The sequence below is a fragment of the Dysidea avara genome, chromosome 7 (genome assembly GCF_963678975.1).
Source record: "Dysidea avara chromosome 7, odDysAvar1.4, whole genome shotgun sequence".
NCBI lineage: Eukaryota > Metazoa > Porifera > Demospongiae > Dictyoceratida > Dysideidae > Dysidea > Dysidea avara.
The window spans coordinates 33040010-33058241 of NC_089278.1; the positions used below are offsets into that span (position 1 = coordinate 33040010).

General features: G+C 36.8%; 1 protein-coding gene across 2 annotated transcripts in view; it reads right to left on the bottom strand.

Annotated features, from left to right (window-relative positions):
* The window catches only part of LOC136261459 (deleted in malignant brain tumors 1 protein-like), a 65252-nt gene that overhangs the window by 3179 nt on the left and 43841 nt on the right, over nucleotides 1–18232 (bottom strand). For both annotated transcript variants that reach the window (XM_066055467.1, XM_066055465.1), the window contains 2 exons: nucleotides 12042–12308; nucleotides 8666–8932 (listed from right to left, as the gene is read on the bottom strand). In XM_066055467.1, the coding sequence (XP_065911539.1) occupies nucleotides 8666–8932; nucleotides 12042–12308 (534 nt within the window). The remainder of the gene's footprint in view (nucleotides 1–8665; nucleotides 8933–12041; nucleotides 12309–18232) is intronic.

Below are 18232 nucleotides of genomic sequence, written 5' to 3' on the forward strand. Positions count from 1 at the left end.
ACTGTAAAAAATGCCAAAAAGCATACGTTGTTTCAGCAGAACTGTTAATTACTGTTTTAACATTCTAGATGTTTTAACAAAAAGTGACTGCTAGTGTAACGACAATTTTTTTACTTTAACAAGAAAATGATGTTACAACAACAAAATTTCCCTGTTGTTATTTTAATGAATGAAGTGTTTGCTGTTTTTTGCAGCAGGGATAACAAGTTCTTTGTTAAAATGAAAAATCCTTTTTTACAGTGCATAAGACAGATACTCGTCCAACCAGAAAAAGCATAATTATGCCACCTGCCAGTTTGTTATTGTGGCATTAGGATATGGAATGATGGCTGCGTACTGCTTCATTGGTCTTTAGCCTTGCAGTAGTGGTTAGACAGGCAGGCATACAAGTTTTGGTAATTTCTTTTAAAACTAGTGGGGCAAAAAAATTATTAATTTTCAACAAGTAGAATAGGGATCAAAGATTTGATTTTGAAAAAAACTGCGTAAACAAGAAGTAATAGGGATGATAATCCACAAAATTCTATGCATCATCAGTTCAAAGCAAGTTATTTGAATAGTGTACACTCAATTTGCGATTCCTATTTCAACATTTTAACAAAATTTAACCACAAGTTGAAATAGGAATCGCAAATTGAGTGTACACTATTCAAATAACTTGCTTTGAACTGATGATGCATAAAATTTTGTGGATTATCATCCCTAGAATTTTGTGGATTATCATCCCTATTACTTCTTGTTTACGCAGTTTTTTTCAAAATCAAATCTTTGATCCCTATTCTACTTGTTGAAAATTAATAATTTTTTTGCCCCACTAGTTTCATGATTTTTTTCATGTCCATGCACATGGACTACTTCTTAAATATACGTTCAACAGTACATGATTGTTTAATAAAGAAAACCATTGTAATATCAACTGGCAATAAACAATTACATAAATAAGTTTAATAAACAATTAGTTAACAATACAGTTAACAATACAGTAAACAATACCACTTTCCTTTGACGAGTAGATAAATCCACTAGTGTGACCGTTTACTGCAACGAAGCGGTGGGAAATCTCAACACGAGTAAAACACACGCTTGACAAAACGTGGTCGACTCCAATTAAAGTGCTGAGTATACGGAGTATCCCGCTTTTTATTTTTCAATCGCGTACGGAAGGGACACACCCCTTTTCAATTCGAAATTTACCAGTGTGTTCCAATAGCTTACAAGCCTTGTTATGTCGACTCTTAGCTGGTAAACAGCTGAAGAATATAATAGAAAGTATACACGAAAGGCGTACAGTAATAGTTTAAGTGACGAGGTGCGGGCCACACCCCCTTCACTGTCTCGTAATGAAGGAAGTCTAAAACCCGAGTTTCAGTGAACAATAGTTATGTTTAATGTTTAGTGTGATACAACTTGATGCATTTTAGTCCTGTGAGCTAAAGCAATGGAATTTTAAACAATTCTATATTATCATCTGTATGGCTTCTCGATCGAATGGCGTCTCGAAGAGTGATTCTTGCTCTATATCTCGCAATCGCATTAGAGAGGGAAGATTTTAATACCACACAGACCTGGGTACGAATGTTTTTTAAATACGCCATACGTTTTTAGGGCTGATATCTACTTCCTACGAGCTGTAGGCGCGCGAAACAAGAAAGAAAGAAGAAAGAAAGAAGAAAGAAAGAAGAAAGAAGAAGATGGAGAATCTAACCATTTTCAAAATTTTAAAAAACACCTAAAACCACTTATTTTTAATACTTGTTGGCTAGTGTTGTAAACACAAAAGAAAGGTCTAGAATGTTTTAGAAATAAAATCTAAAGCCCGGAAGGCTGCTTTTGGCGTGCGTTCTATTAGAGTGTTTTGAAAAATTTCTGCCTGATCCCTATTATGTACCACTACCGTGGTACATGATTACACATCCGGATGTTTGTGTTTTTTTTGTTTTAATGCTATATTTGGACTAAAAAATTTATGTAAAGGTGATTATTTCTGTCATGCGTAAGATGTCTATAAGATGAGTGTTTAGAGGCAGCATTTTTGGTGACACCAGTAATTTTACGGGGAACCCTACTAAACAGTACTTCTGCACTGTGTAATGTAAGGAATTTAGTAGGAATCATTGGAATAACAATAAATGAAACAAGGGAGGTTATCTACGTCTTCAGCTATACTATAATGGACATTTAATTTCCTACTGCAGTCAAGTAAAGTTTGTCAATAGTATTGTTGTGCTGTTTTAGTAGGGATCCCCAAAACGATGCACTCTGCCTAAAACACCGTTTTTAAAAATCAGCTTAGAAACATCTTCCATGACAAAAATCATCTTTAATGTTACAAAAAATACAACATTAAAAGCAAGAAAACTTTTACAGGTGGCCGGATATTGATTTTTTAAAATCGCTAAAAACTTGAATTCTACCTGCCTGACCACAGTTGCAAGGCTGGAGGCCAAATGAAGCAGCGCACTGCCACCATTTTTGCCACAATAACAAACTCACCAGCCTTTTGGGGTTCTGGTGAATGTGTGCCCTCTATCCTTCTCTTTCCTTTTATCTTCAATCAGGCTAGTCTTCATCCTTCTTCGGACAATCAAACCATATTAAAGCATTAATTTTCCTTATCTACACTTTTCCTTGAGCAGCATAATTAGACAACACGAACTTATATAAGTGCTTACATTCAGTAGATACCTGTAACTTCATGATAGGTTCAATACAACACCTATTAATGCGATATTGGTAACGATCGAGCACTGAGACTATGCCTAATAACAATCTATTAGTCAATCACAATGACACACCCTGTTATTGTTGGCCTAGCTGTATTCATAATGCTAGCACAATGAAATTATAAAATAGTGACACACTCCCTGGTAGTTGGAGGCTGACTCGAGATACTCTAATCTAAACCAAAACAGCCGAGCTGTAAAAAAAGAGTGCGGCCCCCAAGGTGAAAAAAGATGTGAAATCCAAGGTGGCGGCCAAGAAATGGCTGTGATGGTAGGTTAATGGCAAAAATTTTAATTACGACAATTCAGATGAATTTGCGTTGCCTCCTCCACTAGAATTCGGCACCAAATTCACCTGAATTGTCGTAATTAAAATTTTTGCCATTAACCTACCATCACAGCCATTTCTTGGCCGCCACCTAGGATTTCACATCTTTTTTCACTTTGGGGGCCGCACTCTTTTTTTACAGCTTGGCTGTTTTGGTTTAGATATCACTTCTTTTTGTATTGCAAGTCACAAAGCTGGCCATATGGCTTTGATACTGCTTCCTTTTAACTTGTAAGGAATTGTGGAAGAAAGGAAGTAATTGTATGTATAGCTTTTGTCTGATGAAATATTTGTATATTTATCATTGAATGATGATTATCACATACTGTAGTTAATAAGGTGACTTCTTACATAACTGAACTGTAGCTGAAACTCTCGTTGTTTGTAGCTGAACTCTTTTCAGGGTGATTTGTTTCTAGCTGAACTCTCTACAGGATGATTTGTTTCTAGCTGAACTCTCTACAGGGTGATTTGTTTACAGCTGAACTCTCTACATGGTGATTTCTTTGTAGCTGAACTCTCTACAAGATGACTTGTTCAAGCTGAACTCTCTACAGGGTGGCTGAATTCTCTACAGGTGATTTGTTTGCAACTGAACTATCTACAAGATGATTTGTTTCTAGCTGATCTCTCTACAGGGTGACTTGTTTCTAGCTGATCTCTGGATGACTTGTTTCTAGTTGATCTCTCTACACGGTAACTTGTTTCTAGCTGAACTCTCTATAGGGATTTCTGTTTGCGATTGAACTCTCTACAGGATGGTTTCTTTGTGGCTGATCTCTCTATAGGGTGACTTGTTTCTAGTTGATCTCAGGATGACTTATTTCTAGCTGATCTCTCTACACGGTGACTTGTTTCTAGTTGAATTCTCTAGAGGGTTATTTGTTTGTATTTAAACTCTCTACAAGATGGTTTCTTTGTAGCTGATCTCTCTACAGGGTGACTTGTTTCCAGCTGATCTCTCCACAGAGTGGCTTGTTTCTAGCTGATCTCTCTACAGGATGAATTGTTTCTAGCTGATCTCTGGATGACTTGTTTATAGCTGATCTCTCTACACGGTGACTTGTTTCTAGCTGAACTCTCTACAGGGTGATTTGTTTGCAGCTGAACTCTCTACATGGTGATTTCTTTGTAGCTGAACTCTCTACAAGATGACTTGTTCAGGCTGAACTCTCTACAGGGTGGCTGAATTCTCTACAGGGTGATTTGTTTGCAACTGAACTCTCTACAAGATGATTTGTTTCTAGCTGATCTCTCTATAGTGTAACTTGATTGTAGCTGAACTCTCTACAGGATGGTTTCTTTGTAGCTGATCTCTCTACAGGGTGACTTGTTTCTAGCTGATCTCTCTATTGGGTGACTTGTTTCTAGCTGATCCCTGGATGACTTGTTTCTAGCTGATCTCTCTACACGGTGACTTGTTTCTAGTTGAACTCTCTATAGGGTTATCTGTTTGTAATTGAACTCTCTACAAGATGGTTTCTTTGTAGCTGATCTCTCTACAGGGTGACTTGTTTCCAGCTGATCTCTCTACAGGGTGACTTGTTTCTAGCTGATCACTGGATAACTTGTTTCTAGCTGATCTATCTAAACGGTGACTTGTTTCTAGCTGAACTCTCTATAGGGATTTCTGTTTGCGATTAAACTCTCTACAGGATGGTTTCTTTGTAGCTGATCTCTCTACAGGGTGACTTGTTTCTAGCTGATCTCTCTACAGGATGACTTGTTTCTAGCTGATCTCTGGATGACTTGTTTATAGCTGATCTCTCTACACGGTGACTTGTTTCTAGCTGAACTTTCTATAGGGTTTTCTGTTTGCAATTGAACTCTCTACAGGATGGTTTCCTCTAAAAGGTGACTTGTTTCTAGCTGATCTCTCTACAGTGTGACTTGTTTCTAGCTGATCTCTGGATGACTTGTTTATAGCTGATCTCTCTACACGGTGACTTGTTTCTAGCTGAACTTTCTATAGGGTTTTCTGTTTGCAATTGAACTCTCTACAGGATGGTTTCCTCTAAAAGGTGACTTGTTTCTAGCTGATCTCTTTACAGGGTGACTTGTTTCTAGCTGATCTCTGGATGACTTGTTTCTAGCTGATCTCTTAAAAGGGTTATCTGTTTGTAATTGAACTCTCTACAGGATGGTTTCTCTGTAGCTGCACTCTCTACAGGCTGATATGTTTGCAGCTGAACTCTCTACAGAGTGACTTACTTGTAGCTGAACATTGCATAAAATAACTTGTTTGCAATTGATCTAGATGAACTCTCTACTGGGTAGCTTTTTTGTAGCTGAACCCTTTACGCAGTGACTTGTTTGTAGCTGAATTCTCTACAGAGTGACTTGTTGTCTCTACAAGGTGACTTGTTTATAGCTGAATTCTCTTCAGTGTGACTTATAATGTTCTGAATCTCTACAGCAACATATTTGTAGCTGAACTCTCTACAGGGTGACTTGCTTGTAGTTGAATTGTCTATAAGAGTAACTGTTTGAGGCTGAACTCCCTACAGAATAACTTGCAATGTAATATAATTCTATAATGGAGTAAGTTATAAACGTAGCTGAATGCTCTATTAGGGTGACTGTTCTATTAGAGTATCTCGATCTCGCATTTGCTACACGTAGTTGGCTTTGGAATCAGAACTCAGTGGTTTGTAATCCGATTCTTCTGTACTACAGCAAGGACTTTCTATGATAATTATTCCAGCTACACACCGATTTTCAGCTCACTGATCTAAGCGGTTTGCCTGGTGGGCGTGAAAATTAATAGTTTTTTATTCATAAAAATCGATCGCGTAATTGTGACACAGGTTGGGTTTTGTGTCATATCTCGATGGCCTTTAACTGGATTCCTTTCAAACCACAAAAAGGCACTCCTACGATAGTTACTCCATCTACATAGCAATTTTCAGCTCATTCCTTCAAGCGGTTTACCCTGTGGGCGTGACAGACCTTCGACTTTATTTTACGAAAATAATCGGTCATAACTCCGTGCATGTTTATCGGATTCCTACCAAACTTGGTACGGAGATTCGCCTTAATGAGCTCTGTAAGTTTGCCAAATTTCAGCACGATTGGAGCACGCATTCGTGTTTTATGGCGGATTTTGCAAAGTGTGCGAAAAGAAGTAGAAGAAGAAAAAACCCCCAAAATTTGGCCGCTCGTATCTCGGAAATGGCTAGAGCGATTTTCTTCAAATTTGGAATGTGGACTCCCCTAGCTAGCCGGCACTTCTGTAGCAACTTTGGTTTCAATCGGATAAGGAATCACGGAGCTACAAAGGTGTGAAAATCGCGTTTACTTTCTTCCTGTAAATATACTCACGGTGTGGCGCGCCGGCTTCTTGGGCCGCACGACACACTACCGTGTGTCTTGATACAGCAGACAGAACATATAGCTATATGCTATAATGTGTGCTATAACAAAAAAAACAACAAAAAAAACAAACAAGCAAACTAGTATATAAAAATGAAGCAGGGATCCAAGCGATAAAAAGTAGTGAAGCAAGAGGTGAATGATGGTATTACAGCATAGGTCGACAGGAAAGTCCCTACTTTGGCATTGAATAAAATAATTATTGTGACAGCATGTCAATGTAGGGATTTTCCCACTGAGCTATGCTGTAATACCATGCTTGGATCCCTACTTCATGTTTAAAATCAGCCTTGGACAGTTGCCCAAATTTTTCCACATACATTTCTTTAATTTTCAGTGACACAGGTGCATGGTCTTGAGAGCCTAATATTAAGCTGAAGACACCATAATGACCTACTCAGCTGTTTTCTGTTCATATATCAATTGTCCACCCACCACCACCCAGGGTAACGTGCTTGTGTTACACATACTGTTGTGGAAAAAGGAGCTCAAAATCATGTTTGTATCAATAGCTACGTAGCTTGCTATAGATTGAAGCAAAATAAACAATATGTTGGCTGCATTGATGGTGAAAATTTCAAACTCATAGCTTTTGTTTGACCTTGCCAAGCTAAACTGGATTGAAATGCTTAAAATTGCATCTCACAATCTATTGATGTACGGTTTCCCAAATTAGGTCACATTTATGGCTGGTGAACCATACCACATCAAAGGAAAAATCACACCGGACACAAGAAACATTATAAGTGTAACTAAACATGCATCCCAAATTATCAATTACTAAAAGCAAAGTAGCCATTTCACTTAGTTTCAGCCATGTTCCACCTATTATACAGTGCGACCAATACTGCCAAACTGGCTTGAAGACAAGGCTGATTATTGGGTGATACAAGATAGTGTTGTTCCAGTATACTTTTACTAATACTTACTTTGGGAAAAGTATAGCCCTTTTTCTGTTTAGTATTACTTACTAATACTATACCACATGTTGGATGATTTACTAAAGAGATACTCAATACTTTAGTAAAGGAATGGTTAGATACTACATACTTACTCTTTGCTTATAATTGCTTCATCAAGATTTAGTTAGTATTTCATAAGTGACTGATTCGTTTATTCAGTATTTCAGCTAAGTTCTTACATTATTTACAGCATATAAACTTTTGAAGATTTCTTTTCAAAGCTACCACAAGTAGGCAAGCCTTAAAAGTGTTCTTTGTGCTTAGGCTCAAATAATCACTTGCTCATGTTGTTTGGTCTATCATTAGTATAGAGTATATTACTTGCTTAGTTCACTTTGGTATCTGGAATTGTTGGAGTTCATTGTAACTGTTTGGAATTTGGGAGTTATTAAATAATCATCACATGCCAGTATAACCATTGAAGAGCATAGAATGGATCCATTAGATTACTGGGTTGGGAAACTGAGGCATTTTCCAGTATTAGCTCCTTAATGGCCTGATATTTTAGCAGTACCAGCCTCAACTGCCGCTATAGAACACATTTTTTCAACTGGTGGGGATGCTACTAGTGGAAAGAGAAACAGAAAAATTTAAACAGAAATATTTATTTGAAGAAATCTGTAGATTGCACCGGCAGATACAGACTAATTGTTACTAACTGGTTAGATATAATTATGTTATGTACTAACTACTACTATAACTTTTGGTAACCTATACTTTACCAAATCAAGTTTTGGTAGTAAATACTTTGAAATGCTTACTTTTAAAATTTACATACCAAAAGTAATACTAGTACTTTACTATCATTGAAAGTCAAGGTTAAATACTAATACCAAAACTATACTAACAGATTTCATAATACTAGAACAACAATAATACAAGAAACTTGATCCCTATTATAAAGTGCTACTGTAGTGTATCTTTTATAAACAGTTTGTCAGGTTTACATTAGTACTAATTATGTAAACTATCCGGGTACATGTGTCCAGAAATTAAGTGGATAGTCTTTTTAAAAAGGGAACCAATGTGATCTAGCTTAAGCTCAATGGTCTGGCAATATATCCCTACACTTTTGAAATGTTGATGCGAATTCAGTGACATTTATGTAGCACTTTGTTAGTTGAATAGTTGTATTTATCAGTACATTTGCATAGTTATTAGAGTATCACAACCTTTCTAGGCATACACATGTTGTGAACTGCAGACCTTTATTTAACCTAACACCCTTGTGACTGCACAAATACATAGATATTAATGCTGTACAACTATGTAGTTCCTACCTGTAACATTAAGTGAAGCATAATCGGATGACACCTGTCCAAACCTGTTCCTCACAATGCACCGATAGCTACCACTGTCTTCTTCTCTTATTCCTGATATTACTAGTGTATGTGATGTAGAACTGAGGTGTAATTGTGAGCCTTGTCTTTGCCATGAGTATGATAAAAATTCTCCTTCAGCAAGACAAGTAAATGTCACACTTTCATCACCAGTAACAATCTCCACTGTTTGACTTTGTGGTGTCATTATAAGAATTGGTGGTATTGCTAAGATAATATAAATTTGTGTTGCAAATGCAAGCTTCACTATGCAATGCTGTATATAGTATGATTAATTACTTTATTAGAGTAGCTCAATATTGCTGCTGAGCTATAGTAAAGCGGCTGTGATTTAATGCCATGTTTTGCTTACTACTGATCACAGCTAGGTTATTAAGGTTAAGAGTGGTGGTCACCCAGCTCTAATCAGGGCATGGTGGCATGTTCTGATCGTTTACGGATGTGGTCCTGTACAATCATTTTATAAGTGCAACTACATACTGTATATTTACTCTCTTTTCAGCATTTCAAATATCTAACTATGCTTTTCCAAGGAAAGTGTCAATATGAAAATTAATGCTTTGGTACGTTTTCCTTGGAAGACGATCATGTAATTAAAGATAAAGGGAATAGTGAAGTGCACACTGTAAAAAATGTCAAAAAATGACAAAAGCATACGTTGTTTCAGCAGAACTGTTAATTACTGTTTTAACATTCTAGATGTTTTAACAAAAAGTGACTGCTAGTGTAACGACAATTTTTTACTTTAACAAGAAAATGATGTTACAACAACAAAATTTCCCTGTTGTTATTTTAATGAATGAAGTGTTTGCTGTTTTTTGCAGCAGGGATAACAAGTTCTTTGTTAAAATGAAAAATCCTTTTTTACAGTGCATAAGACAGACACTTGTCCAACCAGAAAAAGCATAATTATGCCACCTGCCAGTTTGTTATTGTGGCATTAGGATATGGAATGATGGCTGCGTACTGCTTCATTGGTCTTTAGCCTTGCAGTAGTGGTTAGACAGGCAGGCATACAAGTTTTGGTAATTTCTTTTAAAATTACATATCTGGATGTCAGTGTTTTTTTTTGTTTTAATGCTACATTTGGACTAAAAATTTATGTAAAGGTGATTATTTCTGTCATGCGTAAGATGTCTATAGGATGAGTGTTTAGAGGCAGCATTTTGGTGACACCAGTAATTTTACAGGGAACCCTACTAAACAGTACGTCTGCACTGTTTAATGTAAGGAATTTAGTAGGAATCATTGGAATAACAATAAATGAAACAAGGGAGGTTATCTACGTCTTCAGCTATACTATAATGGACATTTAATTTCCTACTGCAGTCAAGTAAAGTTTGTCAATAGTATTGTTGTGCTGTTTTAGTAGGGATCCCCAAAACGATGCACTCTGCCTAAAACACCGTTTTTAAAAATCATCCTAGAAACATCTTATATGACAAAAATCATCTTTAATGTTACAAAAAATACAACATTAAAAGCAAGAAAACTTTTACAGGTAGCCGGATATTGATTTTTTTAAATCGCTAAAAACTTGAATTCTACCTGCCTGACCACAGTTGCAAGGCTGGAGGCCAAATGAAGCAGTGCACTGCCACCATTTTTGCCACAATAACAAACTCACCAGCCTTTTGGGGTTCTGGTGAATGTGTGCCCTCTATCCTTCTCTTTCCTTTCATCTTCAATCAGGCTAGTCTTCATCCTTCTTCGGACAATCAAACCATATTAAAGCATTAATTTTCCTTATCTACACTTTTCCTTGAGCAGCATAATTAGACACCATGAACTTATTTAAGTGCTTACGCTCAGTAGATACCTGTAACTTCATGATAGGTTCAACACAACACCTATTAATGCGATGTTGGTAACGATTGAGCACTGAGACTATGCCTCATAACAATCTGTTAGTCAATCGCATTGACACATTGTTGGCCTAGCTGTATTCATAATGCTAGCACAATGAAATTATGAAATAGTGACACACTCCCTGGTAGTAGAAGGCTGACTCGAGATACTCTAATACAGCGGACAGAATGTATAGCTATATGCTATAATGTGTGCTATAACAAAAACAACATCAAACAAACAAGCAAACTAGTATATAAAAATGAAGCAGAGATCCAAGCAATAAAAAGTAGTGAAGCAAGAGGTGAATGATGGTATTACGCATAGATTGACAGGAAAGTCCCTACTTTGGCATTGAATAAAATAATTATTGTGACAGCACGTCAATGCAGGGATTTTCCCACTGAGCTATGCTGTAATACCATGCTTGGATCCCTACTTCATTTTTAAAATCAGCCTTGGACAGTTGCCCAAATTTTTCCACATACATTTCTTTAATTTTCAGTGACACAGGTGCATGGTCTTGAGAGCCTAATATTAAGCTGAAGACACCATAATGACCTACTCAGCTGTTTTCTGTTCATATATCAATTGTCCACCCACCACCACCAAGGATAACGTGCTTGTGTTACACATACTGTTGTGGAAAAAGGAGCTCAAATCATGGTTGTATCAATAGCTACGTAGCTTGCTATAGATTGAAGCAAAATAAACAATATGTTGGCTGCATTGATGGTGAAAATTTCAAACTCATAGCTTTTGTTTGACATTGCCAAGCTAAACTGGATTGAAATGCTTAAAATTGCATCTCACAATCTATTGATGTACGGTTTCCCAAATTAGGTCACATTTATGGCTGGTGAACCATACCACATCAAAGGAAAAATCACACCGGACACAAGAAACATTATAAGTGTAACTAAACATGCATCCCAAATTATCAATTACTAAAAGCAAAGTAGCCATTTCACTTAGTTTTCAGCCATGTTCCACCTATTATACAGTGCTACCAATACTGCCAAACTGGCTTGAAGACAAGGCTGATTATTGGGTGATACAAGAAACTTGATCCCTATTATAAAGTGCTACTGTAGTGTATCTTTTATAAACAGTTTGTCAGGTTTACATTAGTACTAATTATGTAAACTATCCGGGTACATGTGTCCAGAAATTAAGTGGATAGTCTTTTAAAAAAGGGAACCAATGTGGTCTAGCTTAAGCTCAATGGTCTGGCAATCTATCCCTACACTTTTGACATGTTGATGCAAATTCAGTGACATTTATGTAGCACTTTGTTAGTTGAATAGTTGTATTTATCAGTACATTAGCATAGTTAATTGTTCTATTAGAGTATCACAACCTTTCTAGGCATACACATGTTGTGAACTGCAGATCTTTATTTAACCTAACACCATTGTGACTGCACAAATACATAGATATTAATGCTGTACAGCTATGTAGTTCCTACCTGTAACATTAAGTGAAGCATAATCGGATGACACCTGTCCAAACCTGTTCCTCACAATACACCGATAGTTACCACTGTCTTCTTCTCTCACTCTTGATATTACTAGTGTATGCGTTGTAGTACTGAGAGGTAAATGTGATCCTTGTCTTTGCCATGAGTATGATAAACCTTCTCCTTCAGCAAGACAAGTAAATGTCACACTTTCATCACCAGTAATAATCCCAACTGTTTGATTTTGAGGTGGTGATGTGATAATTGGTACACCTCCTGTAAATAAATAACATAAATATGGACAATGACCCTGCCCACATTGCCGTTTTTTTCTTACTACATCAATGATGTTTAATACCAAAAGTAGCTTAGCTGAACACAAGTGTTATGCAACTTTAAAGTTAGTAACTAGCTAAAGTAGACCAAGAAAGTAGCTTTCTGAGTAATGTGAGCTACCGTATCTAAATCAGCTATCTAGCTTACAAAAACACAACAACATAAATCTGCCCTCCTGCATTGCTACTTTGAGCATTGGAGAATCAGAAACTAATAATTTACTTCATGCAGCCCAATGGCTTAACCCTTAAACTAGCATAGTGCGTAATCCAGGAACTGGAATTAAAAAAAAACATAAAAATGTACAAAATATTTACATAACTGGTTTCAAACAGGCAATTGTTCTCTAGAAATATGTAGATTTTAGCAATAGACAAATTCCATAATGAGGCTTTTTAGCATATAGAAATAACTGTTGCCCTAGCAACCTGAATTTCCCATTATTTTTAGGTGATAACGTCTAAAGCAACTTCTCCAAATTTTGAAAGGATAGCATGTATATGTGATAAGATATGACATATTGAAATTTGTGATTTTCCCATACATATCTATGTGAGAGGGCTACAGTTGCCCCTTCTGGGCAATCACAAAAATGAGGTATTTCAATGTATGCAAAGACCAAAAATTCAAAAGTACACAAATCTCAATTTTAAATTAATTTGTAGGTGTGAATGTCAACAATAATCTCTCCAAGTTATAAATGGATAGAGTATATAGGTCATAAGATATGACATTCTTTAAATCCCATGATTTGTGTGATTACTGAGAAGGGGGAACTGTTGCCCCTCTCATTGACAATGTATGGGAAAATTGCAACTTCAAAATGTCATATCTCATGACTTATATATATACTATCCTTTTAAAACTTGGAGAGGTGACTTAAGACATTGACACCTACAAGTAATGTAAAATTTAGGTTGTACATAATTTTTATAAAACTTTTAAAACACAACAAAGAATCTACCCACTAAAATGCATTTAATCCTTTCATGATACAATTATCATTGTCCTGGTTGGCCAGTTTATCAATCACATGATACCTTTAGGGGTGGGAGATACAAGTAATATTGGTACCAGTATTGGCATGGCTGATACTTTGGTTTGTAAGTTACTGCAAGGTTCACCAATTGACTACCAAGCCAAGTACTCAGTATCAATATCATACCATGATTCAAATACATTGAAGTAATATCATCCATCCCCACTATATAACAGCCGAATCATAATAGACAAAGTGGCATCAAGCAAATTTCAACAGAAAGAAGTACTGCTGAGTTATAGTGTTCTATTTATTTATTATGTGAAAAAGGAAGACAAAAGAGGTAGTTCCTTATGCTTTCAAGGTACAACATGAAATTCTGGGCTCATCAGATGTGACGAAGAATGGGACCATTTAAAGCAAAATGTACCACTCTTCGTGGACAGTTCAAAGGCCCCACCAGTACCATAATTTGTATATGGCACTCTTACTGCGAGTCTATTATAACTTATAATGCACTGATTGCGGTTTTGCAGACCACAACAAGTGCATTATAAGTTATAATGCACAGAATTCAATGCAATATACAGTGCAATATACAGATATTTCACTGGCTGTGGTTTTGTGCAGCAATGCACAAGTGCCGGCAGCCGAGACCACCACGAGACCTCACCTCACCTCACCTAATAGGTGGAAACACACCTCACAGATCACTCGAATTCTTTTATAGCTTGACATGTAAAGGTCGATTGTGGGCCATAATGTCACCAATACGTATAATGATTACCAAGAGCCAATGGCGATCGAAAAAGCCAACGTGGTGGCCACAACTCTAGTCTACACACATATATATAATGTACTTATACAACTTACAAGTCTGGTGCCATCTGAGCCCAGATAAACTGTAGTCTACTTTGACAATGACTCGATAGAACTATTATATTCTAAATAATACTCACCTTTACGTTCAATTGTGGTAACCAGTTTTTGTCTTGCCACCAGATTCGAGTATAGCCAGTGTGAATAGTAAGAATCAGGCTAGTATCGTTTAGTAGTTTGGTTTTGTTTACTTAAACTGTCTATTAGCTGCTTTTTTTTGCTTGAGAGAATCACTATGGTGATTAGTCTGGCGCTTAGTCTATATGGCAATTGAGTGATCATGCTGGCATGCTGAGTATTGCATGATGAGAGTCAAACAGCTAATGCAGGTTAGTGATATAACCCATAGTGTACTAGCTTTCAATATCTCAGGTAGCTGCAGTACTGTAGAGGGAATGTCATCGCAATGTTCAGCTTGGTTACCCACAATCGATGTTAGAAACCTGGCCTTTATAAGTGTTAAAGCTGTCCTGTGAGACTTTCCCCACCTATTAGGTGAGTGGTACATAACAGTTATACAATGTGCACTTGTACTCTGCCTGTATAAATGCACTTGCCTTCAGGCCTGATGGCCCTCGGGCTCATGCATTTATATCAGGCAGAGCACTCGTACCCATTGTATAACTATATAATATCCCACAAAGGTGTTTGTAGTTTTTAGATACATAGCTGTAACAGTCCTGGGGTTTCGTTTAAGAGGAATGCATATATCCATTTTACTGGATAACAAACTTTCAGTGCTTGCATTTCTGACAGGGTTAAGAGATAATTTTTGGTAATTTTTGCCATGGTGTACATTGCTCTGCAGACTCAACAATCATGCACACATTATTACTTCACCACTTTTTCACTTTGCTGTATGCATTGAGCAGTGTTGGAGGTAATGCGTTACTTATGTAACATGTTACATAATATTACTACTTTTGTGGTAACTAAGTAATATAACGAAATATACTATAAAAGCAGGTACTATAACTCAAGTTACTTCACTTACAAATGTAACCCGTTACCTAAGTAATATAGTTACTGTAACGAGTCTAATATTACGTAATATTATTACTACAAGTAATAAAGTCACTAATCTCATTAGTAATCCACTGAGTAATGCCTAGCCACAACGAAGTAATGAAGCCTACTGAATGAAGCTTATTCATCAGCTTCTTACTTATAATCAAGATTTTCACATTGTCCAACAACGCAATCGTGTCACGTGATAAGGTGGTAGCTTCACATGTGACAGCTTAAGGCTGTGGACACAAAGTAATATAATATGTAATATTATTATAGTTACTTTATTTTTTGGGTGATATGTAACTGTAACTAAATAGTTCAGTTGCAAGTAATATGTAATATGTAACTAGTTACTTTTAAAAAGTAACTGTCCCTACACTGGCATTGAGTTTACCAGACAATATCACATGCTTTGAATTTGTTCAAGTTGACTAACATGTGCACTGAATGCATACTGCATGAAAGAAAATAATGGTGTATGAGGTAATGATTGTGCAACTGAACACTAGCCTAGACTATTAATTATTGAAAAATTATGTGGTCATTTCACTTCATTTCAGCTATGTTCAACCTGTTACAAAATTAAAAACAGTGCAAGAATCACCAATCCACTCACTACAGAAGTTACAGATTATTCTCCAACACAATGAGCCATTAATGCAATGCAATGCAATTCACAGATGTTGACAACCATGGGATAATGGAAAAATAAAATGGAACACAAAGAAGGATAAGGGTAAATTCATGATGTATACATTGTAGCTACTGCAGTTGGTAAAAAGGCACATTAAGAGTCTAAATGACATCAATAAGTGATACAAGCCTTGGGGGTGGATCCAGGGGTTGGAAAGGGGTGCACCAAAGTAGTAGGAGCAGGGGTCTGGGGGGCTGAAGCCAGAGCTATTCCACATATCTCAGGACTGAATTTTTTGATGTAAAGTGGTTTTATGCACAGATGTCTAAATAATACTGCTTTAAGTGAACTATATTGTTCAAGAGATGCCAGTATACAGACATCAGCTAGCTATATATGAACCTAAAGAAAAAACCATGTGCATTTCATTTGCAAATTATTATTAGCACTTTACAATGACCAGTACTGAAGGACTGACAGCAACATGTGCTACAACCTTAGGATTACCTAACCTAATTTAAGGACTTAGACCTAATGACATTCTTAGCAGGTTAAGAGTGTCCATGGATGGGATAGTGCTGAATATGCTAGTTTTCATATTCAACAACTACGGAGGATTCTCAATTGTCTTATGTGTGGTGACTGTTCTATTAGAGTATTTTACTGACTGCTACTATTAGAGTATCTTGATCTTGTATTTTGGGTGTGTGTGTGTGTGTGTGGGGGGGGGGGGGGGGGGGGGGGGATGTGCCATGTGCCCCCACTTGGATCCACCACTGAGTCTGTAGTACTTATCATGATTGAGTTATGTTTGGTCTGTCTGGCTATAGTAAACTGTGAAATTTAGCACTGTGTTTATTGTCAGATGTGGTAATTCACTGTTGTGGTAGTCATTTCATGTACTCATGCTTAAGCAATAGCTATCAGCAAATTTTGTGATTACACACTTTTAACCCCTCACCGCCAAATTTGTAGAGGCCTCCAATTTACTGCTTATAACTTACACACCATACCATATAATCTATATGTCAATTTACTTGCTATAGAACAAGTAATTTGATTATCAAGTTGCTGTTTACACAAGAGTAACCTCAAAGCCATTATATAACTACAAAGTGCAAAAATCGGCCTAAGTGAAACCAAACGTGAAATTCACTACTTTACAGACTAGGACTGTTTATAATAACACAATAAATATTGCTAACCCATTTACAGGTGAAGCAATGATCACCAAGTCTGGTTTGAGCAAGTGTGCATGCGCATACAGATACAAGGTCACTGTTTTGAGGTGTAAATAAGTAGCAACATACTGCTCCAACCTATACAATCTTTCTCCTTACTGTTTCTCTTCATTAGTAGTGCCATTATCACTTCAAAGAATTGTCTGCAATGCTTTTTATTGACATTCCAAAAGTACGCAATTGCATCATCTAACCACGCAATAGTGTGCGAGAGACTGGTTATCCCTGTTCCCGTTCACTTAAGGGCATGGCCGCTACAGGATAAGCGCTGAAGCTACTAAAATGCTTGACTGAAGTTACAGAGCACTTAGAATGTGATGCTATGGGCTTTTATATATCAAAACCGCCATATGGCAGTTATGGTGGTGAGAGAGTTATTAATAATAGTTCTGATAAAATGTATTTAGCTATGTGTGTTATCATACACTGTGTTCTTCGTCACTATGTGACATCTATATAGTATGTACAAGTTGAGCTGGATCCTGAAAAACAGCTAAAAATTAAAAGTGGATTTTTTCTCAAAAAATAAACATTTCAACCAACCAGATGATTAATGGTGACAACAAAGGTGTCAACAACAGACATATACAGTTTGGCTTCATTAAAAGTTCAAAAAGGGCTGTAATGGACACTGCACTTTATGGCTTCCTCATAGGAAATGTATGGTGAAAATTTTGATTGGCTGTAAATACTATCTAATCCAAAACAGCCAAGCTGTAAAAAAAGAGTGCGGCCCTGAGAAAGGCTATGGTGAAAAAAGATGTGAAATCCAAGGTGGCGGCCAAGAAATGGCTGTGATGGTAGGTTAATGGTAAAAATTTTAATAACCACAATTCAGGTGAATTTTGTGCCAAGACCAAGCGGCACCAAATTCACCTGAATTGTTGTTATTAAAATTTTTACCATTAACCTACCATCACAGCCATTTCTTGGCCGCCACCTTGGATTTCACATCTTTTTTCACCATAGCCTTTCTCAGGGCCGCACTCTTTTTTTACAGCTTGGCTGTTTTGGATTAGATTTCACTTCTTTTTGTATTTGTATACCCCAAAGCCGGCCTATGGCTAGCTTTAGGGCTTTTTAACTTGTCATTTTTTCTTTACTACAGGAAGAAGAAAAG